Genomic DNA, 25,730 nt, shown 5'->3' with positions numbered 1-25,730 from the left:
TATATGACATATCCTGTAATTTACTAAAGAAAGTAATAGACTATATTGTGTACCCCTTAACATTCTGTATAAATAAATGCATATCTGAAGGATATTTTCCCGAAGAACTCAAAGTGGCTAGGGTAATTCCAATATATAAAAAGGGAGATATGGACTTACCTTCCAGTTACAGACCAATCTCCATAGTCCCAGCTTTTTCTAAAATACTGGAATGTGTAATTTACCGACAGCTATCTGTCTATTTTGAAAAATTAGGAATAATTAGTGAATCTCAGTATGGTTTTAGGAAAAAGTTGTCTACTGTGGATGCTATAGACTTTTTAGTCAAATACTTACATCAAGTGTTTGAGGATAAGGGCTATGCTCAACTCACATCTTGTCATCTAAGCAAAGCTTTTGACTGTGTAAAGCATAAGCCACTCCTAGAAAAACTGGAATTCTATGGCATTAGACATAACAGCCTTAAATTAATAAAATCATATCTTCAGAATCGTAAGCAAGTTGTTTGTGTAGGGAGAGAAATGTCGAGTATAGAGCAAGTCAAGGTAGGTGTTACGCAGGGATCTGTGCTGGGCCCCTTTTTGTTCCTGATAATGATAAATGATCTGCCGTCATTTATCAAGTCCACCACTGTGTTGTATGCAGATGATACAACATTTCTTCATGCTAGTGTGGATTTCAATAGCCTTAAAACTTGTGCAGCAAAGACAATTGACCAAGCATCCTATTGGTTCAAGGCAAATGGATTCCTGCTGAATGAAAACAAAACACAGCAGATGGTCTGTAGTCTTAGAGACAAGCTTCTGTCAGATGATCCAAGTTATGTCAAATTTTTGGGGTATACATTGATGATAAATTATCTTGGGGTCAACATGTACAATATATTAGTGGTAAATTGTCAAGAGTTATTTACCTGTTAAGGCAACTTATGGATTGTGTTCCTGAAAAATATGTTAGAACATCCTATTTTTCATTCTTTCAAAGTATAATAACATATGGAATTATTTTGTGGGGGAACTCTAGCTGTGTACATGACATATTAATACTGCAGAAAAAAGCTATTAGGATAATTACTGGTTCTGCATGTAAGGCACACTGTAAACCATTGTTCTGTGAACAGAAAATCATGACTGTTATAAACTTGTACATATACTATATTCTAATTTATACGAAGAAGAAATTACCAGAAACAAAAACCAGAGAAAATGTACACAGCCACAAGACAAGAAGGAATAGGTGCCTCTATATTCCTTACCACAGATTGTCAAAGTCACTCAACAGCTACGAAATCATGGGGTACAAATTATTTAATAATCTTCGTCAATCTGTTCAAGAATTACCTGAACAATTATTCAAACAAACAATTCATGACTGGCTAGTCCTCCACCCATTCTATGACATAAGAGAATTTATCAACTGTAATATAATACTATAATGTTAACAAGAAACCTGTTGTTTCTTTCAAACTATTAATTGTATTTTAGTATGTATATGACGTTGTCTATTGCTGTAATGGCCGAATGACAATAAAATTATTATTATTTATTATTATAGTGCCTCTATCACAAAACACTCTTCAGTTTCTCTGAATCCATTCTTCCAAGCCTATTTATTTGACCATTAAGAATCAATGCATCACATTTATTGCTATTTCCTTTGTCATTCAATTATCGAACAAAGAAAAATGGATTATTCAAACTTTAATAATAATTTTGAAAGCTCAGGTATCAAATTTTGGTTATTAGTATGTTTACTTTCTATACTACTGCATTACAGCTTCTGGTTTTGTCCCTGCAGTATACAAGATATGAGCACATACATGTACTAAGATGCAATTTTTTTTACATGGTATTTCATCATGAATATGAAAACAGATGGTCATTAAAACTTACCTACTATGCCAAGGAAGACAACTAATCCCACAGTAATTCCTGTTATTGATGCAGCATCCAGACCTTCAGGAGGGATGGTTGTAGCTGATAATCTTCCAGCTGACTTCACACTGGGGATCGAGTATGATATGTTTATTGATCTGCTTGCAGTGGCACTGGTTTCACTGCTGTTCCCTGAAGGTGGTTGATGTTTCTGAGAAGAATCAATAGTTGATGGTGATCTGTAACCCATACTGCTATCTGTAATATCAACTAACTTCTTTTTTTGAAATGGCAATGTCAGTCTTGATTGCGAAAACATGCTGAAGTCTTTCACGCTTTTACGATTTCTGTCACTGGAAGTATTGTTCAGCTGAATATTACTTGCAGTTCTGCTGGAATCATCACTGCCAGGCACAAAGTTAAACCTACCATCATTTCCACAAGTGCTATTTACTGATGATCTGTTCACACAGTCCGCTGTCTGTACAGTTTCTGAATCCCCAAGGGTAATGACAGACCTCTTGTTCTTCTTCAAACTATGAGAATTTTTGTTTTGGAAACCATACTGAAATTCACTGTCCACTTTGTTAAAACTTTCACTTTTTGTGTTTGAATTTATGTTGTACAAAAATACACTTTTGTCTCCAACTTTCTTTAATACTGGGGCATTTGCACTTGTTTCAAACACATTCTTCCATATGGCTGCAGTATTTACAACTTGTAAACTTGGATGTTCCTTATTTGGGTTCAATAGTTTGTCTGGGTCAGCAGAAAGTGGAGTAGTGAATTGTTCATGGAAGACACTTGCTTTCCTACTGAAATCACTGCCACTGTGCCCATTATTAGACTGTACAGAATTAAGCTCTAATAGATCCAGTTCACCACTTGAAATAGCTCTTTTATGGACAAATGTAACTCCTGGTCGATTTACAATAGCAACAGAATTCTCTTTCTTCACAGCCTTTGGATCTTGGTAACTGGATATGGCTTGTACATGCTTTTTCAAGAACGTCTGACTAGATGGTAGTAAGACTTTGTACACATCTTCCTCTTCTGTCTCCTTGGTTCCAGATGTTACATTCAGCAACGGTAAAAAGAGCAGCAACAGCATAACTGCAAACAGTAAAAATATTAGTAACTACAGAAGAAAAAAATTAATTTCAATAAAGCACAAGAGCAGAAATAAATTCTGCCACTCTAGCACAACCCTATTGAAAATCTTTAATGTTACACACAAAATCAAGTTAACATAACACTACACAAAGTTACAAATTCTTTTCATTGCAAATGCCTCAAATGGTTCTTTAGCATGGAAGGAAATCGGACAACAAACATGAATATTTTTAAATTAGGGCTACCAGAGAGTACCAAATATAAATTAATGAAGAATACATAATGTTTTTATGTCTTCATATATGCAAATGGTGTATCTGAATGCACAACCCAATCTATGCTATGTTCCTACTTTATAAGCTTAGGAGTAATGTCAGCCAAAACTTACTGCTGCATTCCTATTTTGCTTATACCCACCCCCATCTTTCATATGGTATTCTGCTCTGGGGAAATTCTCCCAATTCAATATCAATTTTCAGATGGCAAAAAAAAGCTCTTCGATGTATAGTGGGTTTATCTCCTAGTGATACATGCAGGAAACATTTCAAAAAACTTAACATCATGACAGTTCCTTATTTGTACATCTATTATTGCTTACTACACGTAAAAGAAAACATAGCTCAATATCCCCTTAGGTCATCTGTCCACACCCACAATACAAGACGAAACCACACAATTGATCTGCCATACTCTAGACTGTCTGAGATACATTATAGTTATAAATTTGTAGGCCTCGAACTGTTTAATATGCTCCCTAAAATTGTACAAACAGTATCTAAAAGTAAATTTAAGACAACATTGGGTCAATGGCTCAAAGGTAAACCATTTTACTCAGCTGATGAATTTAAAGATTGTAATATGGCAGATTTGCTGTTTTAACATAGAGAAAGGTACCTCTGCCTGTAGTAGGACCTAAATTTGTATCAATAGCTTAGGATAATGACATAGTGTCATCAACATGAACACTCCCTGCTTAATATGAATCTGTATAATGTTTTCCTTTTTATTGTAAAATTAATAATATATAAAATTCCAAATGTGTGCTATTGTACTACACTAAATTTCATATGATTTATATATACATTGTTATGAGAATATAACCATCTTCATACTGTAATTGAACTTACTGACGAAGCCCATTGTATACGAAAATACTGAACGGCTAATAAAGATTCTTATTCTTATTAAGGTTGTTATGTTTTGTAGCTCTAAGTTCTTCCTCCTTTTCACACGCACACTGTTGTTTAGTGAGACTCATGTGACTAAAACAACTTATGAGTGTCAGGTAATTTTCTGTTTTGTGACAAATATTTAAATACTGTACTTTTTTAAACAAAGAAAGTATCTAACATACATAAGAAGACGAAGAAAACATTACATCCAACAAGACAATGACTAGAACATTGGTAACCCACATGCACAACTAAGATTCATTCATCAAGTTCTGCACATTCTATTATGAAGTAGAACTTTCAGGGATGTTAAAGTAAACAGAATGTATGATAGCAAAGTGATGTATTAGAGGAATTAGACATTTGGTGCCACAGAACTGACATGTTGTTTTTTTAACAATGAGGTATTCAGTGGCTAATATTTGAATGGATGGATATGGCGAAACAGTTTCAAATGTCACCAGTGTACTTATAGGTGAATAACTGTCACTGTATATAAGGAAAGAACCAGACAAATTCTAAATAGTCGGCAACTACTGGTTTTGATGTGAACCGTAAGTTTTATGTCTATTCTTCAAGCACCGATTTACCTGCAGTATTGTTAAAGCAACTAGGAATATCATAGTATTTGGACCAAATGAAGTAAATGAACAAATCATGCAATTTTAAAGAGTGGAATTGACTCTGCTTTGATCAGTGATATATATGCTGCTCTGTTATAAGTACTGTACTTAAGCATAAAATTTTCCACGAAGTTATCATACTCAGTTTGTACAATACCACCAAATAAATATGAGAGTGTATTACAAACTTAGCTAAAATACAGCAAATTCTATTCAACTGAAGATTTCCTAGAAAAAAATCTTTATAATATATGTGTTTCACAAGTATTAAAGAGAATCTTAAAATTCTTAACTAAGCTAGTTATTTTCTGTGTATGTAGTTGATTATTGTATAAAACTTGACTATAATGTAAACTTTGGTAAAGTCAATTGTTTGGACAGTTCTGATAGGTGAATAATGATTTATTCTGTTCTATTCTGGTCAGAACTTTGTCAGTGTTTTGGTGGCTTTTATTTACTAGTTATTCTTAAATATTAATGAAACACTGAACGATCATGAATGTTGCACTCTACTACATGAACCATATTTATGAGTTAAGTGTCCTAGACTGTCACAACAAATCAAGTTTTAGTGTTTCACAACTTAATGAAACAATGAATGATCATGTTTGCTGCACTCTACTAGATAGAAAGTGTTTATAAGTTAAGCATCTCAAACTGGCTAGAAGAAATCAAGTTTCAGTGTTTCACAACCTCACTAAGATCCATGTGCCTCATGTATAATTCACATCAGTAGACATACTCTTCTATATAATACGTCTTTAGACCTCTGATTAATTGATTACAACACTTTAAGGTACATGAGAATGCTGGCTTTCTCAGCAAATCTTGATGATAAAATCTTCTCGAGTTGACAGTCAAGTCAATACATCATTCTCCAGCAACGTTTCAGCAAATTTCTTACTTGCCATCTTCAGGCAATGTGTTGGGTTCATGAATCATCTGGGTCTTTATAGCTACTGGGTCATGGGCTTCTCTGCATCCTTGGCGTTGGTCAGACTAATCAGGTGTGAGTGGAATCAGCGCAGCAGCGTGTGGTAGGTGGGAGCCGTGGGTGGTGGGTTCCACTGTCTTGTCTCGGTGCGGCCTGTTTCTTCCGTCAGTTGCCCCTGTCCTGCCTCCATGGATTTGCTCTCATTTTATTCTTGCTAATTTGTGTCCCAAGCAGTGCTAAGTTCAAAGCCACTATCCCTACTGACCAGGTTATCTCTAATGCCTCTTTAATAATTGAGCCCCAGAAACCATTCGCTCTACACAGCATCTAGGTTTGTTCCATTTGAAACATGTATTCTTCACGGAGGCTGTTCTCCGGTACCGCAGATTTTTCCTTTTGTCTGAGGCAAACACTTCTCATATGCTCGGAGATGCATTGTGTGATGTAAGGCTGCATCGGTCCAGTATACTATGTTCCATATTCAGAGGAAATGCTGTAGACACCCAGTGTTCTGAGACTCAAGTTATCCTTCATTGAGACCAGCATGTTCCTGATTTCTGATGGAAGATGGTTTTGATCTTGATCGTCTGGCAATCTTTGCCGTGGGCAGCCCCACGTATGGAAGCAATGCCAGGCCCTTGTTGTCCTCGTTGTACTGTAGGTCATCTTTCTTCTTGCTAATTTTGAGGGCATGTCTAATCTGCATTCCAGTGTAGCCATTTTTCTGAAAGGCTCTCAGTAGGTAGATTGTCCTTGTTGCGTGTCATGCACTCTGTGGACAAGGGCAGTGAGCATGGATTTCCATTGTGCTGGGTGGTGGAAGCTGTGGGTGTTGAGGTACAGGTTCTTGTGTGTTTTCTTTCAGTAGACCAAGTGTCTCAGCGTGCCATCTGTTTTCTTCTTTATTAGGATATTGAGGAAGGTTAGGCACTCATTTTCTTCTAATTTCATTGTGAACTTGATGTTCTCATGTATGCTGTTCAGATGGTTGAGAAATCCTTTTAGGGTGTCCTCTCGCTGTGTGGCTTTTTGCTTTCTTACAGATAAATCTCTGCAGTCTTGGTACACTTGAAATCCCCATGCCACAGTACCTTAGCAAGCCGTTAGAGGAACCAAAGCAAAACAGCATAGCCCATTTATAAAGTTGAGTATTATGCTTGCTGTAGCCAGACACAGAGAATGAGACATGTACTCACTGCCGCAATTAGTGCACATACTTGCAGCAAGTAGGAAGTACACAGCAATGGGCCAGAGATAAACCCTCTTCTATGATGCCATGTCACATGCTGCGATACTGTCATCTCTGGAGCAGGATAAAGTTCCATGCACAGAGACAACTCATTCTGGCATTCTTCCCCACATGCTCATCAAATATGCACTGGTTATTGCACTATCAACAAATTGCACTGTGAACCTGGATTATATTTGTTATTTGTCTCTGGCTGAGATTCACACAGCATTACAACAGACTTGAGCCTAACATAAGGAGCCGGCCGCAGTGGTCTCGCGGTTCTAGGCGCGCAGTCCGGAACCGCGCGACTGCTACGGTTGCAGGTTCCAATCCTGCCTCGGGCATGGATGTGTGTGATGTCCTTAGGTAGTTAGGTTTAAGTAGGGGACTGATGACCACAGCTGTTAAGTCCCATAGTGCTCAGAGCCATTTTTGAACATAAGGACTTGCAAAATTTCAGTGTTGATCCTTTATGTAAGTGCAACCAGCAAGAAGCTTCTGCTGCGCACCGAATTCTTTAATCCGGACAGAATTTGTAACTAAAGTTTTTATTCAAATAAAGGGAATAGATAGACTGTTCCAACAGTATGGTGGCATTTGAAGTGTACAATGCTGCAGCAATCCATACTGGGTTGGTGGCAGTGTACGGCAACAATGCAACATCATATGACACTCGTTAGGTGGCACAGATGGTCTTAGGTTCCATTGTGCTCAAACAAGTCTGAATGACAAAGAACATTGTGGTTGACCATCTCTCTGTGACGAACCAGGAATTGTAAGGGGATGCCCCAGTGCTCGAAGGCTGGTACCTCACAAATGAAGTGATAAAACGCCTCATTTCCTGGCTGCCTATTTGTGCTAGACCTGTTTACTATTGTAGTCACCTTGGCCTGTTTCCACTTGCAGGGGACAGGTATTTTAGTTCAGTCTAAAGACAATGAGCCCATCTTCCCATGTTGTTGTTGTTGTGGTCTTCAGTCCTGAGACTGGTTTGATGCAGCTCTCCATGCTACTCTATCCTGTGCAAGCTTCTTCATCTCCCAGTACCTACTGCAACCTACATCCTTCTGAATCTGCTTAGTGTATTCATCTCTTGGTCTCCCTCTACGATTTTTACCCTCCACGGTGCCCTCCAATGCTAAATTTGTGATCCCTTGATTCCCATAATCCTCCAAAATTGGTGGCAGTAGGCGTCAACTAGGCTGACTGTAAGGATGAATAATTTCCCCATGATAGTCCAAGAAGCAGTACCTTACAGAAGCTCTATCAGAAAACACATGAAAATGCCTACATTCTGCCTCTGCTTCAAATTGGCTGGAGGCCTGAATGTTAAATAATTTTGTGAAGTCGTCTGGAGTTCACAAAATTGAGGAGCCGGCTGGCTCCCTTTGTCTAGTGAAGCAGTGTTGTGGCCCCTGGGGTGGATGTAGTGTATTTCAGAAGTTGGGAGCAGGTGATCCATGGTCATCAATCAAGTTATTTCTTGCTATTTTGGGAAATTTACAGATTCTGTGAATGTGTCCTTGTGCACAGGTGTGTTTAGTGAATGGGACAGACTTGGCAAGGTTTTTAATTCACACCAATAAGTTCTATGTCTGAACGTGCTTTCTTTTCAAGTTGGTGGTGTAGCCGAAGCTGGTAGCCCAATAAAATAAAAATTTGGAAATTTAGACAGTTGAAATGTGTTTAATTTGACATTCCGTACTGCTACACGTTTCTTCACTTTACACAAGGCATGGAATCACCTTCTCGAAATAACCAACATTCAAATGCCATTTCTGAATGAGGAACCGATCTCACTTACTGAACTGACATCATTTGGTTCCAGTAATTTGGACATAGAGGAATTATGGGCAAGGTGTAAAGAGACTGTAAATCGTGCTCTAGAGAACGATGTGCCAAGTAAAGTGGATTACGGACGGAAAACACCCACCGCGGTTCAATAACGAAATTTAGAAAATGCTGAGGAAGCAATGACCGTTGCATTCCCGGTTCAAACAAGAACGCAGTAATGACAACAGGCAAAATTTAACAGTATTCTTGCATCTGAAAAAATATCGATGCTACCGTCATATCTTAGCAATAGATCTTGCCAAGAAGCCGAGAAAATTCTGGTCCTTTGTAAAACCGCGAAGTGCGACTGAGGCTTCTCGCAATTGCTTTGGCAATAGAAGATAGCGAAAATAAAGCCGAAGTTTTAAATTTCGCATTTAAGAAATCGTTAACGCAGGTGAATCGCACAAGCATACCGTCGTTTGACAATTGAACGTGCTCCCCTATGAACGACAGAGTAATAAGCATCCCTGGCGCAGAGAAAGAACTGAAAGCAAATAAGTCGCCAGGTCCGGATGAAATCCCAATTCGGTTTTACAAAGAGTCCTTTACGGCATTAGCTTGCATTTATCACAATCTCTCGCCAGCGCAAAATCCCAAGTTACTGGAAAAATCGCAGGCGACTCCTGTATACGAGGGTTGGAACTTTACAGCTCGTACAAAATAGATACGTTTTCCAAAATTTTACTGACCTTCAAAGTAATCACCAGCATTGTGCACAACCCGTTGCCAGCGATGTGGAAGTCGTAGGATACTCTTAGCAGTCCTGCTGTGTTGATAGTTCGGGCGGTGCCCGGCGAATTTGTAGCAGTTCTGAAGCGAATGCCATGAAGTGTTCCCTTCAGTTTAGAAATCGAGTTGAACTTAACGAGGGTCAGGGGATTGCAGTAGGTGGTATAGCACTTGGCAGCCCCATCAGTCAAACAAATCAGCAACAGCTTGCTCTGTACGTGCTTGAGCATTGTCCTGCAAAACGATGGTCAGGTCCGGCAGAAAGTGTCATCACTTCTGTCTCTATGCTGTTCATTTTTGGAACACAACCTACGACCAGCTTAGAGGAAGAAGTGCTAACACTTTCTGTAGGACCTGACCATCATTTTGCAGGACAATGCTTGAGCACGTCCAGTGCAAGCTGATACTGATTTGTTTGACTGATGGGGCTGCTAAGTGCTATACCACCTACTGCACTCCCCTGACTTAAGCACTCGTGAGTTCAACTCGATTTCTAAACTGGAGGAAACACTTCAAGGCATTCGCTTCAGAACTGCTACAAATTCGTCGGCCAATAGACCGCGCCGCTCGAACTGTCAACACGACTGGACTGCTAAGAGTATCCTACGACTTCCACATCGGTTGGTTGGTTGGTTGGTTTGGGGAAGGAGACCAGACAGCGAGGTCATCGGTCTCATAGGATCAGGGAAGGACGGGGAAGGAAGTCCGCCGTGCCCTTTGAAAGGAACCATCCCGGCATTTGCCTGGACCGATTTAGGGAAATCACAGAAAACCTAAATCAGGATGGCCGGATGCGGGATTGAACCGTCGTCCTCCCGAATGCGAGTCCAGTGTCTAACCACTGCGCCACCTCGCTCGGTTTCCACATCGGTGGCAACGGGTTATACACAATGCTGGTGACTACTTTGAAGGTCAGTAAAACTTTGAAACAAGTATGTATTTTGTACGAGCTGCAAATAAATAGTTACCACTTTTAAAGTTCCAACCCTCGTATAGGGAAGGTACAAGACGGGCCCGCAAAATCACAGACCAATATCCGTAACATCGATCTGCTGCAGAATCCTTGGAATATATTCTTAGTTGCAATACAATAAGTTTTTTGAGACCGAGAAGGTTACGTGCGCGAATCATCATGGTTTTAGAAAACATGGCTAGTGCGAAACTCAGCTTGACCTTTCCTCACATGTGATCCTGCGAACCAAGACGGAGGGCAAACAGGTAGAGCCCCTGTCTCTAGACTTCTGGAAAGCTTCTGACACGGCACCCCACTGCAGATTGTTAGTGAAGGTACGAGTATAAGGAATAGGTTCCCAGATACGTGAGTGGCTCGAAGAGTTCTTGAGTAATAGAACCCAGTATGTTGTCCTCGACGGCGAGTGTTCACTAGAGATAAGGGTATCTTTTCGACGATCACTATAGGGAATACTTAGAGAACCAGCATTTGAAGCTGACAGCACTGCCACCAACGTACATATCGCGTCAGGATCACGAAGGTAAGGTAGGGGAAATTAGGGCTCATAAGGAGGCGTACAGACAGTCGTTTTTCCCTAGCTCTATTTGCGAGTCAGACATGAAAGGAAATGACTAGTAGTGGTACAAACCCTCCGCCACACACAGTACGGTTGCTTCTGGACTATGTATGCATGTAGATGTTTCTGTACCTGCTTCATGCTGGTGCGCTTTGCCGGTATAGTTAATCATTTGCATATCCAAGTATATTGTACACCTCATGCTAATGTGATATTTGTTGCGTGCAAGTTGGCTACACGGTGTTGGATTTTAAACTGCCAACATTGTAAAGTAATTCCAAATGCAAACAGGCCTTTTGTGTGCCTAGCCTTCATCGCTTAGGCGAGTACCACCAAACAAACTTTAAGGTTTCGAGTCCCATTGCAATGTATGTTCGTCGTCTTCCGGCAGTAGCCAGAGACGATGATTATCGTAAAACAGGTATCTAAAGCCTAATGTTTCCAAATTCGAGTCCAGTACCTTAACAGTTGAGTCACCCGCTTGGTTTCGAGGAGTTGGTAACAATGTAGTGCGAAGAGCAATTGACAGCATAGCAGATGAAGTACACTACTGGCCATTAAAATTGCTACACCACGAAGATGACGTGCTAAAGACGCGAAATTTAACCGACAGGAAGAAAAATGCTGTGACATGCAAATGATTAGCTTTTCAGAGCATTCACAGAAGGTTGGCGCCAGCGGCGACACCTACAACGTGCTGACATGAGGAAAGTTTCCAACCGATTTCTCATACGCAAACAGCAGTTGACCGGCGTTGCCTGGTGAAACATTGTTGTGATGCCTCGTGTAAGGAGGAGAAATGTGTACCATCACGTTTCCGACTCTGATAAAGGTCGGATTGTAGCCCACCGCAATTGCAGTTTATCGTATCATCTACATCTACATCTACATGACTACTCTGCAATTCACATTTAAGTGCTTGGCAATGGGTTCATCGAACCACAATCATACTATCTCTCTACCATTCCACTCCCGAACAGCGCGCGGGAAAAACGAACACCTAAACCTTTCTGTCGAGCTCTGATTTCTCTTATTTTATTTTGATGATCATTCCTACCTATGTAGATTGGGCTCAACAAAATATTTTCGCATTCGGAAGAGAAAGTTGGTGACTGAAATTTCGTAAATAGATCTCGCCGCGACGAAAAACGTCTTTGCTTTAATGACTTCCATCCCAACTCGCGTATCATATCTGCCACACTCTCTCCCCTATTACGTGATAATACGAAACGAGCTGCCCTTTTTTTGCACCCTTTCGATGTCCTCCGTCAATCCCACCTGGTAAGGACCCCACACCGCGCAGCAATATTCTAACAGAGGACGAACGAGTGTAGTGTAAGCTGTCTCTTTAGTGGACTTGTTGATCTTCTAAGTGTCCTGCCAATGAAACGCAACCTTTGGCTCGCCTTCCCCACAGTATTATCTATGTGGTCTTTCCAACTGAAGTTGTTCGTGATTTTAACACCCAAGTACTTGGTTGAATTGACAGCCTTGAGAATTGTACTATTTATCGAGTAATCGAATTCCAACGGATTTCTTTTGGAACTCATGTGGATCACCTCACACTTTTCGTTATTTAGCGTCAACTGCCACCTGCCACGCCATACAGCAATCTTTTCTAAATCGCTTTGCAACTGATACTGGTCTTCGGATGACCTTACTAGACGGTAAATTACAGCATCATCTGCGAACAACCTAAGAGAACTGCTCAGATTGTCACCCAGGTCATTTATATAGATCAGGAACAGCAGAGGTCCCAGGACGCTTCCCTGGGGAACACCTGATATCACTTCAGTTTTACTCGATCATTTGCCGTCTATTACTACGAACTGCGACCTTCCTGACAGGAAATCACAAATCCAGTCGCACAACTGAGACGATATCCCATAGGCCCGCAGCTTGATTAGAAGTCGCTTGAGAGGAACGGTGTCAAAAGCTTTCCGGAAATCCAGAAATACGGAATCAACCTGAGATCCCCTGTCGATAGCGGCCATTACTTCGTGCGAATAAAGAGCTAGCTGCGTTGCACAAGAACGATGTTTTCTGAAACCATGCTGATTACGTAGCAATAGATCGCTCCTTTCGAGGTGATTCATAATGTTTGAATACAGTATATGCTCCAAAACCCTACTGCAAACCGACGTCAATGATATAGGTCTGTAGTTCGATGGATTACTCCTACTACCCTTCTTAAAAATTGATGCGACCTGCGCAATTTTCCCATCTGTAGGTACAGATCTATCGGTGAGCGAGCGGTTGTATATGATTGCTAAGTAGGGAGCTATTGTATCAGCGTAATCTGAAAGGAACCTAATCGGTATACAATCTGGACTTGAAGACTTGCCCGTATCAAGTGATTTGAGTTGCTTCGCAACCCCTAAGGTATCTACTTCTAATAACTCATGCTAGCAGCTGTTCGTGTTTCAAATTCTGGAATATTCCATTCGTCTTCCCTGGTGAAGGAATTTCGGAAAACTGCGTTCAATAACTCCGCTTTAGCGGCACAGTCGTCGGTAACAGTACCATCGGCACTGCGCAGCGAAGGTGTTGACTGCGTCTTTCCGCTTGTGTACTTTACATACGACCAGAATTTATTCGGATTTTCTACCACATTTCGAGACAATGTTTCGTTGTGGAACCCATTAAAGGCATCTCGCATTGAAGTCCGTGCCAAATTTCGCGCGTCTGTAAATTTTAGCCAATCTTCGGGATTTCGCGTTCTACTGAACTTCGCATGCTTTTTCCGTTGCTTCTGCAACAGCGTTCGGACCTGTTCTGTGTACCATGGGGGATTAGTTCCATCTCTTTCCAATTTATGAGGTATGAATCTCTCAATTGCTGTTGTTACTATATCTTTGAATTTGAGCCACATCTCGTCTACATTTGCATAGTCAGTTCGGAAGGAATGGAGATTGTCTCTTAGGAAGGCTTCTAGTGACACTTTATCCGCTTTTTTAAATAAAATTATTTTGTGTTTGTTTCTGGTGGATTTGGAAGAAACGGTATTGAGCCTAGCTACAACGACCTTGTGATCACTAATCCCTGTATCAGTCATGATGCTGTCTATTAGCTCTGGATTGTTTGTGGCTAAGAGGTCAAGTGTGTTTTCGCAACCATTTACAATTCGCGTGGGTTCGTGGACTAACTGCTCGAAATAATTTTCTGAGAAAGCATTTAGGACAATCTCGGAAGATGTTTTCTGCCTACCACCGGTTTTGAACAAGTATTTTTGCCAACATATCGAGGGAAGGTTGAAGTCCCCACCAACTATAACCGTATGAGTGGGGTATTTATTTGTTACCAATTCGCACTGAGTATCTACTTCGACTTCACTACAAGATGAACCACTACTGACAGACACAAACACTCCACCACCAATTCTGCCTAATCTATCTTTCCTGAACACCGCCTGAGACTTCGTAAAAACTTCTGCAGAACTTATTTCAGGCTTTAGCCAGCTTTCTGTACCTATAACGATTTCAGATTCTGTGCTTTCTATTAGCGCTTGTAGCTCAGGGACTTTCCCAGCACAACTACAACAATTTACAACTACAATTCCGACTGTTCCTTGATCCAAGCACGTCCTGTATTTGCCATGCACCCTTTGAGATTGCAGCCCACCCCGCACTTTCCCGAGGCCTTCTAACCTAAAAAACCGCCCAGTCCACGCCACACAGCCTCCGCTACCCGTGTAGCCGCCAGCTGAGTGTAGTGAACTCCTGACCTATTCAGCGGAACCCGAAACCGCACCACCCTATGGCGCAAGTCAAGGAATCTGCAGCCAACACGGTCGCAAAACCGTCTGAGCCTCTGATTCAGACCCTCCACCCGGCTCTGCACCAAAGGTCCGCAGTCGGTTCTGTCAACGATGCTGCAGATGGTGAGCTCTGCCTTCATCTCGTAAGCAAGACCGGCAGCCTTCACCAAATCAGATAGCCGCTGGAATCCAGAGAGAATTTCCTCAGACCCAAAGCGACACACGTCATTAGTGCCGACATGTGCCACCACCTACAGCTGGCTGGCTTCATGGCATCCGGAAGGACCCTTTCCTCATCAGGAATGACTCCATCCGGAATGCACACGGAGTGCACACTGGATTTCTTCCCCTCCTTAGCCGCCATATCCCTAAGGGGGCCCATTACGCGCCTAACATTGGAGCTCCCAACTACCAGTAAGCCCACCCTCTTTGCGATTGCCTGGACCTTGAAGGCTGAGAATGAACCTCTGAAACAGGGCAGGCAGCTGCATCTGGCTCAGCCAGAGACAGTGCCTGAAACCTGTTTTGTCAGACGCACCGGGGAGGCTTTCTGATCAGCCTCCGGGGACGTCTTTCGCTGCCTGCCACGCCTTGGAACGACCTCCCAATCAACCACAGGCGAGAGCTCAGCCCCACTGCGGGCAGCAACCGGGGCAACCACAGCGGCACACCGATCTGGGGACAGACGGGACGAGGTTGACATCCCCGTGATACCCAAGTCCGGCTCCCCACAGTGGTGCCCATTGGCAACAGCCTCAAGCTGCGCGACCGAAGTCAGCGCCGCTTGCAGCTGTGAGCGAAGGGATGCCAACTCTTGTCCTCATCCGAACACAGCAAATCACATTCCCTGTCCCTGCTCGCGTTGGTCGAGATCCAATGACTGTTGCAGAATATGGAATCGGTGGGTTCAGGAAGGTGATACGGAACGCCGTGCTGGATCCCAACGGCCTCGTATCACTAGCAGTCGAGATGACAGGCATCTTATCCGCATGGCTGTAACAGATCGTGCAGCTACGTCTCGATCCCTGAGTCAACAGATGGGGACGTTTGCAAGACAACAACCATCTGCACGAACAGTTCGACGACGTTTGCAGCAGCATGGACTATCAGTTCGGAGACCATGGCTGCGCTTACCCTTGACGCTGCATCACAGACAGGAGCGCCTGCGATGGTGTACTCAACGACGAACCTGGGTGCACGAATGGCAAAACGTCATTTTTTCGGATGAATCCAGGTTCTGTTTACAGTATCATGATGGTCGCATCCGTGTTTGGCCACATCGAGGTGAACGCACATTGGAAGCGTGTATTCGTCATCGCCATACTGGCGTATTACCCGGCGTGATGGTATGGGGTGCCATTGGTTAAATGTCTCGTTCACCTCTTGTTCGCATTGACGGCACTTTGAATAGTGGACGTTACTTTTCAGATGTGTTACGACCCGTGGCTCTACCCTTCATTCGATCCCTGCTAAATCCTACATTTCAGCAGGGTTATGCACGACCGCATGTTGCAGGTCCTGTACGGGCCTTTCTGGATACAGAAAATGTTCGACTGCTGCTCTGGTCAGCACATTCTCCAGATCTCTCACCAATTGAAAACGTCTGGCCAAAGGTGGCCGAGCAACTGGCTCGTCACAAGACGCCAGTCACTACTGTTGATGAACCGTGGTATCGTGTTGAAGCTGCATGGGCAGCTGTACCTGTAAACGCCATCCAAGCTGTGTTTGACTCAATGCCCAGGCGTATGAAGGCCGTTATTACGGCCAGAGGTGGTTGTTCTGGGTACTGATTTCTCAGCATCTATGCACCAAAACTGCGTGATAATGTAATCACATGTCAGTTCTAGTATAATATATTTGTCCAATGAGTACCCGTTTATCATCTGCATTTCTTCTTGGTGTAGGAATTTTAATGTCCAGTAGTGTAATTAACAGTGTTGTGTGTATATTAGGCGAGAACATGCCTTTAGAGTAGGAGCCAGTTTGGCTAGTGGAGTAGATAACAGGGTGTCGCTCGTAGCACGTAAAGCGCGACCGCGGCACGGTATGCGGGCGGAGAGCCAGTATCGATTGCGCAGCCTCCCCCGGGGCGGACAAGGCGCGAAGCGACTACGCGCGCTTCGCGGTGCTTACACTGCACAGCGTTTGCCGCATGTCCGTCTTGGTCCGCTAGCGAACGAGGCACACCGGTAACTACTGGTTAGTGTTTTGCGCATTAAACAACTGACAAATCCGCCACTTTCGTCGTAATAATTCAGGTTCTTTCAAAAAGATTCACCCAACTTCACACGACGAGTCTGACTATCGTCAGAATTACTGTCGTGCGCCTGGTGGTGGGGCAGATGTAAATGAAAACTTCGATCCCCAACGTAATTGTAAAAAGTACCTCAAGATTGCACGTGAACGCATGTAAATGATATATTCTGGTGTTATCAGAAGGTTTCTTTGAAAATAAAAACGTCGGAATCCAATGCGTGAGCCAAAATTTACCCCAAGTTTATATCTTCACTAATGCCGGAGATAGTTTCGTGAAATCGAATGACTCTGTTTGGAACATACTCTATGAACCCCCTTACTTAGAATATACAGTCAGTTTAATTTTTCCTTGTCTGTTTCCCACTTCCTTTAGTATTTCTCACTCGCATGCACGTGACGTGATAGGTGACGAAGCGGAAGGTATGCCGACGTATCAGTCTGCTTAAACACTACAATATTCCTTGCCGGGTCGCTGTAACATCCCAAAAGGGCTTATTAGCTTATTTCAACAATTATTGTTGCTCGCTTTTCGCGCGAGGTCAGGGTAGTAGTTTATTATCTGTGAGAGTCATAGACGCTTCTGGTTCATAATTTTTACATGGCCGCAGTTCAACTGTCCACTACTTCTCGTAAAGGAATATTATTAAGAAAAAAGAGCTGTTGCTTATATTATGTCGACAGGAGAAAGAGAGACGTTTTGTTCTCAGTTTCATGACATTGCATCGTACTAGAGTTACTGGACGTTCAATAAATTTGTAATTTACTCTTCTCATTATGTAGTTATACTCAGTTACTGATAAACATATTGTATGGAAATTTCGCATATGGTGGGATGGCAAAACGTTTAGCAGATTGATTGTTGTGCGCATTGAGCCTGCAATTATCGTGTGATAGGTTTTTCACAGCCTAATTAAAAATAAATAATGGTGCTAACAGTCAGTCCGATAAATAGTACACCGCACTGCACATCGCTGGAATACGTTGCCAACCACAATAAGAAGGCAGGAAAAATAACTAAAAAATTAAAAATAAATATCGCACAAAGTTCTTAATGTCAGGAAAACTAATTCGTGACAACAATTCGCAGTATACATGAAATCTCAGTAAATAATGTAAGTAGCTCTCTAAGACAATTCGCAGGAGAAGGTGTAATTTGTTTAGAAATAGTTTCTGAGAACCCTGTAGTTTTGGGAAGACTTATTAACGGCTGGTGCAATGGCCTATACCCAACCTCTACGTAAAACAATGCAACGTCACACAAGTCCAACCTCTACGTAAAAAAATGCAACGTCACACAAGTAACTAGTTGAAAGCCTCTAGGGTTGTTAAAAACGTCAATAAAAACCAATCACACTGGCCGCGTATCTCGCACTGATCATACAATGTGAAACAAATAAATAAATAAAAATGAAGCGACGAAGTGGTATTATAATAGGAGAGCGAAATTGAAAATCTTAATTTTTCGAGAGAAATTCGAGGCAATATCATCTACGAAAGAGTCATAATGGCCGCAAGGAAATTTATGAGCATGCTGCAGCATTCGTTTCAGGTTTGTTTAGTTTGCACGAGTGCCAAAGTGCATTCCATTAGCTAAATGAGAAACAGGAAATGTTGGCCTCCGACAAATTGTCTAGGTAGACAAAATAAACAACATCTTCTCCCTAAACATAAATCATACGTTAACTATGTACATAATATTAGAGAAAATTCACCAAACGTCAAGATTTCGTAGGCAAGTGATTTAGCCGAAATCTGACTGCCGGTGGAACTGGAAGTGTGCCACGTTATCCACTGTCAAGCGCCACTGTCATACATCATAGGCAGCTTTTGAGTGCACAAGCCAGTGGGCGAATGCCAAAAGTAGTAAAGAGAAGCAGTAAGCAGTGTATTATTGGTCTCCATTCGACAAACAAACATGAATCTCTGTGGTGCGAAGTTGGCTCTAGTGCGCAACAGGATACTACGGTTGTAAAACGCGAGAAATGTGTTAGATCGATAACCATTTAAATCCTTTGCTCTACAATAACTACGACAAACTATGATGAAGGCTCATGACTCCACAACAGAAAGACATGGAAGTATGACCTGTTTGAAGCACCTGTTACTCTAGAAACTCAGGATGAATTTTAACTTACGCATCGAAACTAAACTGTTCACCTCGGCGTCAGTTGTATATTGCAGGTTCATGTGGTTTCGCATTTGCAAGTGAGTCTGTTTTTTATTGCTGGTGAGTAGTATTCAAGTCAGAGTCATTTATGTATCCATCGTACCTCTAAATTATTTCACAATAATGACTGGATGGTTCCTTCAATTACATTACGAACGATTTGTCCCTAATTTTTTTCAGTTTCGTCACTCCTACATCTTTAAGGTGTTATACGACGGCAAGAGGTTAAACAACAAATCTCGTACCAAGCAAGAGTGTGCAGAAGTTAAGCTACTGGGCTCACATCCAGGAGGAGTGGGCTTCAATCCCCGTACAGTCTTCCTGATTGTGTTTTTCTGTTATTTCCGTAAAATGGTTTTAAATGATATCGGATAGTCTCTTTAAAACGGTCTCGGCTGAGTCAGCCCCATGAACTTCTTCAGCTGATCTAATGCTACGTCTTTAATGATCTACATGTAGACGTGATTGTAAACCCCGACCTTCTTTCCTTCTGAACTTTTTTTTTCCCTTCCACGCAGCGCATATACATTTTCTTTTTGTCATTTAATCAGACGTCACCTGTTCTATTTTCCAATACTATTACTCTCTCTGTAAATAACAGTACTACTCAATTTTTCCATGTTTTGACACAGTATAAATCAACTTTGCGTTCTGACTTACGGCAGGACTGGTCATGGGGGAAGATTCACCCCCACAAACTTCTTCAGCTGATCTAATGCTACGTTTCTAATGATCTAGATGTGGACGTGATTTTAAATCCCGACCTTCTTTCCTTCTGAATCCTTTTTTCCCTTCCACGCAACTCATTTAAATTTTCCTTTTTTTTATTTAATCGTCTTTACCGGCTCTGGTTTCCTGTACTAATCTCTCTCTGTTATAATGGTATTGCTTAATTTTTCCATGTTTTGACACAGTTAAATGATCGTAATTTGTTTAAACGAGCAACAAGCGACGATGGGAAAAGAATGAAGGTACACACAATCAACACACAGCACACACTGTAATGCATTTTTCAACATGGTAAGTCATTACGTTGGAGAATGAATAGTCCTATTGACACAAAGAAAAATAGAAAAAAGGGGAGACACGTTTTAAGAAAAATCTTGGGGCAAGTGGGAACAAAGAAAGACGAGTTTAGATACTGAGAGTCTAAGATTTCTAGAAGAATTAAGAAAGTGAATAAATGTTTGAAAGAGCAAGAAAACACTGGCTTACGTTCCTTGAACGTAGAGTGAGGATGGACAACAGTAGACTAACCAAAGAATTCAACCAATAAAAAAATTTCGTCTGTGTTCCAAAAGTAGGAAAAGTAATCATAAATACGATACAAAACTATATTTAGAAATCTGGTACAGATTTTTAAGGTTTTCAGAGAGGAGGGACAGAAACGACTGTTGGCGAGAGTAAGGCGGAAAAAGTTAGATGATGAAGAACTCTTAGAAAGCGAGAAACAAGCTGAAAAACGGGAAACAGTGAATCCATTTCATTATGTTACGTCGTCTCTATAAACCCAAAACAGAAAGAAGGAAAAGCAACATACATCCTGTTTTAAGCTCCTTTCCTTTAATTACTACACAAATAGTAAACTTTTTTTACAAATTATACAAGATGTAGCACTGAATTAATAATTAAGTAAAAAGTAACCTTTATTTCTCGTTGTAGAAGCACAAGCACTTACGTTCCTACAAATTGCAAATATGACGGTTTTTAATTTAAAAAATACATCCCCACAATTTGAAAATGTAAGAAAATTGTCGGTCTCACATACCCACGAACACAGGCCTGCTAGTAACGCCAGAAACTTTACTCATTTTCGGGGTTTCCATACGATGCTCTTACGTCTGATGCTGGTTTTCTTATTGGCGCTAAACTTTTTAGCGGCATCGCTACACAACGTCTACGATAATAATTGAACTGTTGGGATATGAAACGTTGTTTATTTTTTTAGTCTCATTGCATTCGCAGTAGCCGAGGGCGTTCTGTACAATGGAATGGGCGAAGAAACGTCAGCTGAGACACGCTACATTCAGAAACGGACCTCTGTTGACGTAGTTTTCGTACTATGTTTGAGTAATGAAATCTTGAATGTACGAGTAAAAGACTACTACTGTTACCAGATACATGTTTAGGAGAGTGCGTCCCGTCCATGAAGATAATCAGCAAAATTAGTGTCATGAGTTTAGAAGAGAATGGCAATTTCTAAGATAATACCCTTTCTGGACCTCAACAGCAATTGACGCAAGAACAAGAAAATATAGCGCTGTGAAACGTGGGTGGTGGTTAGTGTTTAACGTCCCGTCGACAACGAGGTCATTAGAGACGGAGCACAAGCTCGGGTTAGGGAAGGATTGGGAAGGAAATCGGCCGTGCCCTTTCAAAGGAACCATCCCGGCATTTGCCTGAAACGATTTAGGGAAATCGCAGAAAACCTAAATCAGGATGGCCGGAGACGGGATTGAACCGTCGTCCTCCCGAATGCGAGTCCAGTGTGCTAACCATGTGAAACGTGAGTGCCACGGTTCCTGACCTAACAGCTGAGAGGTAGAAGGATATCTGTTTAAGATACATGACTATACCCTAACACAGGGCTTCCCAACGTGTGGTCCGCTGGTTCTTTCTAGGGGGTCCGCGGCCACCTTTCACCAAATCGCGTAAAATAATGAGTAAAATTATTGAATAAAAATGTGAAAATCAAATTCTCACTATTTTTTTCGTGTGAAAAACATTTGTACTTTTACTTCAGGTCGTATTCCCAAGCAACCTCTGCGGTTCCTAAGTGAGAACGCATACACAGTTTAGTGCCGGAGAATGCCGCTTCTCTGATGGACTGTTTCGCAACAATACGGGGGTCGTTTGTGCGCCGGCTCACGGCGCTAGATTCGCTGAAACCTTTTACGCATGCGCGGAGCGAGCCTTGTCGACCAATCACAGCGCTCGCTGGCACGTAAGCGGCCGCAGGCATCATTAAATGTTTAAGTTGCTTTGGCAGTGCACTACCTATTTCATACGCCGATTTTTGACCAGTTTATTACTTCTAACGTGGATCGGTCGCTGAAGTCAGGATCATTGAAGAAGGGTGCAGTTTATCCGTAGCCTTCACGACAAAGGAAGTTTCCAGTTGAAATGAATGAGGAAGGAGGACGACCAAAGGAAGAACAATCACAAGAAGCTCCACAGCCGGATTTATTATGTGAAAACGCTGCAAGTACTCCATTGGTTGCAATATCCTGTGGAAGTAGGATAACCAAGAAGCGTAAGTATAATGAAAGCTATTTAGAAATGGGCTTTATGAGACAAAGGAGGGTAAAGCTCAGTGTGTAATTTGTGCGCGAGTCCTTCCGAACAGTTCAATGGTTCCAGTTAAATTGCGCCGTCATTGCGAAGGTACTTACCCGGATTTCCCTGCTACAGACATCGGTTTTTTCAAAAGGAAGAGTGCTGAACTAGCTGCTTCTCAGCATTGCATGAAAACTCATGCAAAAACAATTAATGAAAATTCATTAAAATCTTCTTTCTTGCTTAGTTATCGAGTGGCAAAACAGGCAAAGTTCATACCATTGAAGAAAGTCTCATAATTGGATCGTTAATTTCAGGTTGCTCTCTAAACCAAAGACTATTGATACTTCTGGAGGGGAGGGGGGGGGGGGGGGGGGGGAAGGGGAGCTCATTAGGAACATGGCATTTGCATTAAGAAGCTTTCAGTTCCCATGGGTTTCGCTCTGAAATTTAAAGTTACTGTGCTCTTGACTGACTAGGGGTCCGCCATGGATTTTGTAATATTAGTAATTTTCGCCTCACAAACATTAATATACGCTCAATAGTAAACGCCTGATGGCCTAAAGTTATCGAACAATTGTAAAATAAAAGAAATGAATCATCGCATAGCAGCGACAGAATCTATTATTCTTTATCTTTGCCGTTCTTGCGCGGTGCCAGTAAATCTCTATGTACATATATCGATTAATGGTATAAAAAAGAATTCTGTTGTTTCAAGACAAATGAGGCTTTTGGCGCCTCACCTTTTACTGTTTGTTTTCCAGGAGAGGCGGACGCGGACTTGCTGCGTTCCACAAATGTATTTTATATTTGATGTGAAAATATTGAGTGAATATGCTAATTGTTATTTTTTTTTAATCAGAAAAGATGTAGTTTCTTGTAACTGATATCGAACAGACAGCATCAAGAGGACATTTTGACTGTTATGTATAAAGTATTTAACCACAATGGTCATCTATTGTAATTTAATATGAAAAGGTACGTAGCATTAAAAAAAAAGTGTGTTAAAGATAAGTGTGCTTATTTTCGTAAATTAACCTTGATGAGTCCATCTCCTTATTTACTTAACTTAATTATTTTGTGTTACTTCATCATCAGAAATTACGATCACGCTGATGGGCCGAACGCAGCATGAGGAAGAAGGAACATTATTGTTTTCCTATTATTTCTGAACCAACTTTTTTCTTAATCGTGTAGTGTTGCATTTCTTTTAAAGTCTATAAATCTTCTGGTCCCTTAGTGTTGATCCGGGTATGACTACATCGCGACTATAAAAATGCACAGAAATGATAATGTTTCTTCCGAGCGATCTCAAATATATATATATATCAATATGCTGCTCTTATTCAGGTATTTAATGGTCAACGTATGTTATTATAATAGTGTAATAAATCCCTGATTCTGTTGCCAAGTGGCCCACCAAAATATTCACTTTTTCGACATTAAAAAAAAAAAGTAACAATTCTTTTTATGTTTTGTCCCCCAAGAGCAACGCTACACTTGGCGCCCGAACAGGGACTTGATCAAAAAATCATTTCATGTATGTGTTTAAAAAATTTTCTTTGCTTGTTCTAATAACTGTTTCATTTTTTCATGTGGATGCAATTCAACCGAGAAAGAGAAGTGGGAAAACCTTTTAATTAATTCAGAAGAACGATTGATGAAATTACCAAAAAACGCGAGTATCCAGCTGTATCATTATCAAGACAGTCATAGTAAGTCAAATTTTTATACGCAGTAGCCAAGCTTTCGTAGTGACGTAGCATCTTTCGAGTTGATCAGAACGTAAACCTGTCTTTCCTTGCCTTGAAACAGCTTTATTTCAATTTGTCCATAGTCCATTCTTACGTAGTTAAATTCAGTGAAAGTGTAACATTGTTGTCAGTGCATAAAAAAATTACGATATGGCGGATAACTACGCTCAAAACCGGTAAAACGTGTGATATTTCATTTGTTTGTAATTAGTAGGAACCATCTTGTCTTCTTGGCGTAAATGAACGTCAGTTGTTACCCAGAGTTAAAATTTTATCTTAGGTCCCAGTAAGCCATAGCACTACGTCACAGACAAACGACTGACGGCAGTGACAAACAATATCTGTAGCATTTTGACGTTTGACAAATAATTCATGAACATGGCTGACGGTAAACAGCGGACACAAACAAAACCAGACGACAGCGGTGATGCGAATGGACCTCACTATCCATTACGATCACGCGCGATAGGTACACGAGCGGAGGCAGAAGCAGCCTCGACCGAAGTTTTAGAAGCTGGTCCTAGTGTGCAAACTATTCCCGCTTTTGAAAAAAATGACTTGGCTGCAATGATCGAAGCAATAATGGAACGCAAGTTCGAAAGTCAAAGACAGAGAGAGGCGCAAAGACAGGAACGTGAAAAGCAGGAAAAATTAGATGAAAAGGCCCGCGAAGAAAAAGAGAAGGCCGAAAGACGGCATAATAAAAATCAGGTCCTTACAAATCTGTGCAACTCAGTAAAAGAAGACATAAATTCAGTAAAAACAGAAATAAATTCGGTAAAAAACAGACATAAATTCAGTAAAAACAGATCTGCAAACGGAGATAAATGACCTAAATACACGGTTAAATTCGGTAAAGGTCGAACTAAAGGCAGACATAACAGCTGATTTAAATACCCTGTTGGGTAATGTCCAAAGCCAAATCAGCAGTCAGATCACGATCATGAGGCTAGAAATTGACACACAAGTAGAGTCAAAAATAGAGGATATTTCAAAACGGTTAGATGAAAAAATCGAAGCAGCCAAGGGGGAGATAAATTCAAAAGTGATAGAATATCAAAAACAAGCTGCGACCTTAAAAAAAGATTATACTGCAATCTCTGATGAGGTCAAAGGAGTTAAAACCGCAGTAGACACGATCGAGAATGTTGTTGATGATCTTTCGAAACAGATTGAGACTCTTAATGTAGAGGACCAAATAAAGAATACTGTTAAGGCACATGCTGAAGCATTGTCTGATCACTACCAAGAGTGGATTAAAAACAAAGACGGATTCATAGAAAACAAGGTCAAGAACGAACTCAGGGAAACTGTCAAAAACATGACCTTTGAAATATTGGCAGCCCCTGGAAAAACAGGAGACACGGTGATGTCAGAATTAGGCCAGATAAGACGAGCGTTAGCTCAAGATTTACCTGAATGGCGTCAACAGATAGTTGATGAAGTTCGTACACTAAAATGTCAAGTTGAAAATTCCCC

The 25,730-nt window shown here is 41.3% G+C and overlaps 1 protein-coding gene across 4 annotated transcripts in view; it reads right to left on the bottom strand.

The window, feature by feature from the left end:
• LOC126414979 (uncharacterized) overlaps window positions 1–25,730 on the bottom strand; it is a 220,464-nt gene that overhangs the window by 22,796 nt on the left and 171,938 nt on the right. For all 4 annotated transcript variants that reach the window (XM_050083394.1, XM_050083397.1, XM_050083395.1 and 1 more), the window contains one exon: window positions 1,893–2,987. In XM_050083394.1, the coding sequence (XP_049939351.1) occupies window positions 1,893–2,987 (1,095 nt within the window). The remainder of the gene's footprint in view (window positions 1–1,892; window positions 2,988–25,730) is intronic.

Source organism: Schistocerca serialis, chromosome 1 (genome assembly GCF_023864345.2).
Source record: "Schistocerca serialis cubense isolate TAMUIC-IGC-003099 chromosome 1, iqSchSeri2.2, whole genome shotgun sequence".
Lineage (NCBI taxonomy): Eukaryota > Metazoa > Arthropoda > Insecta > Orthoptera > Acrididae > Schistocerca > Schistocerca serialis.
This window is presented reverse-complemented; position numbering and strand designations above follow the sequence as displayed.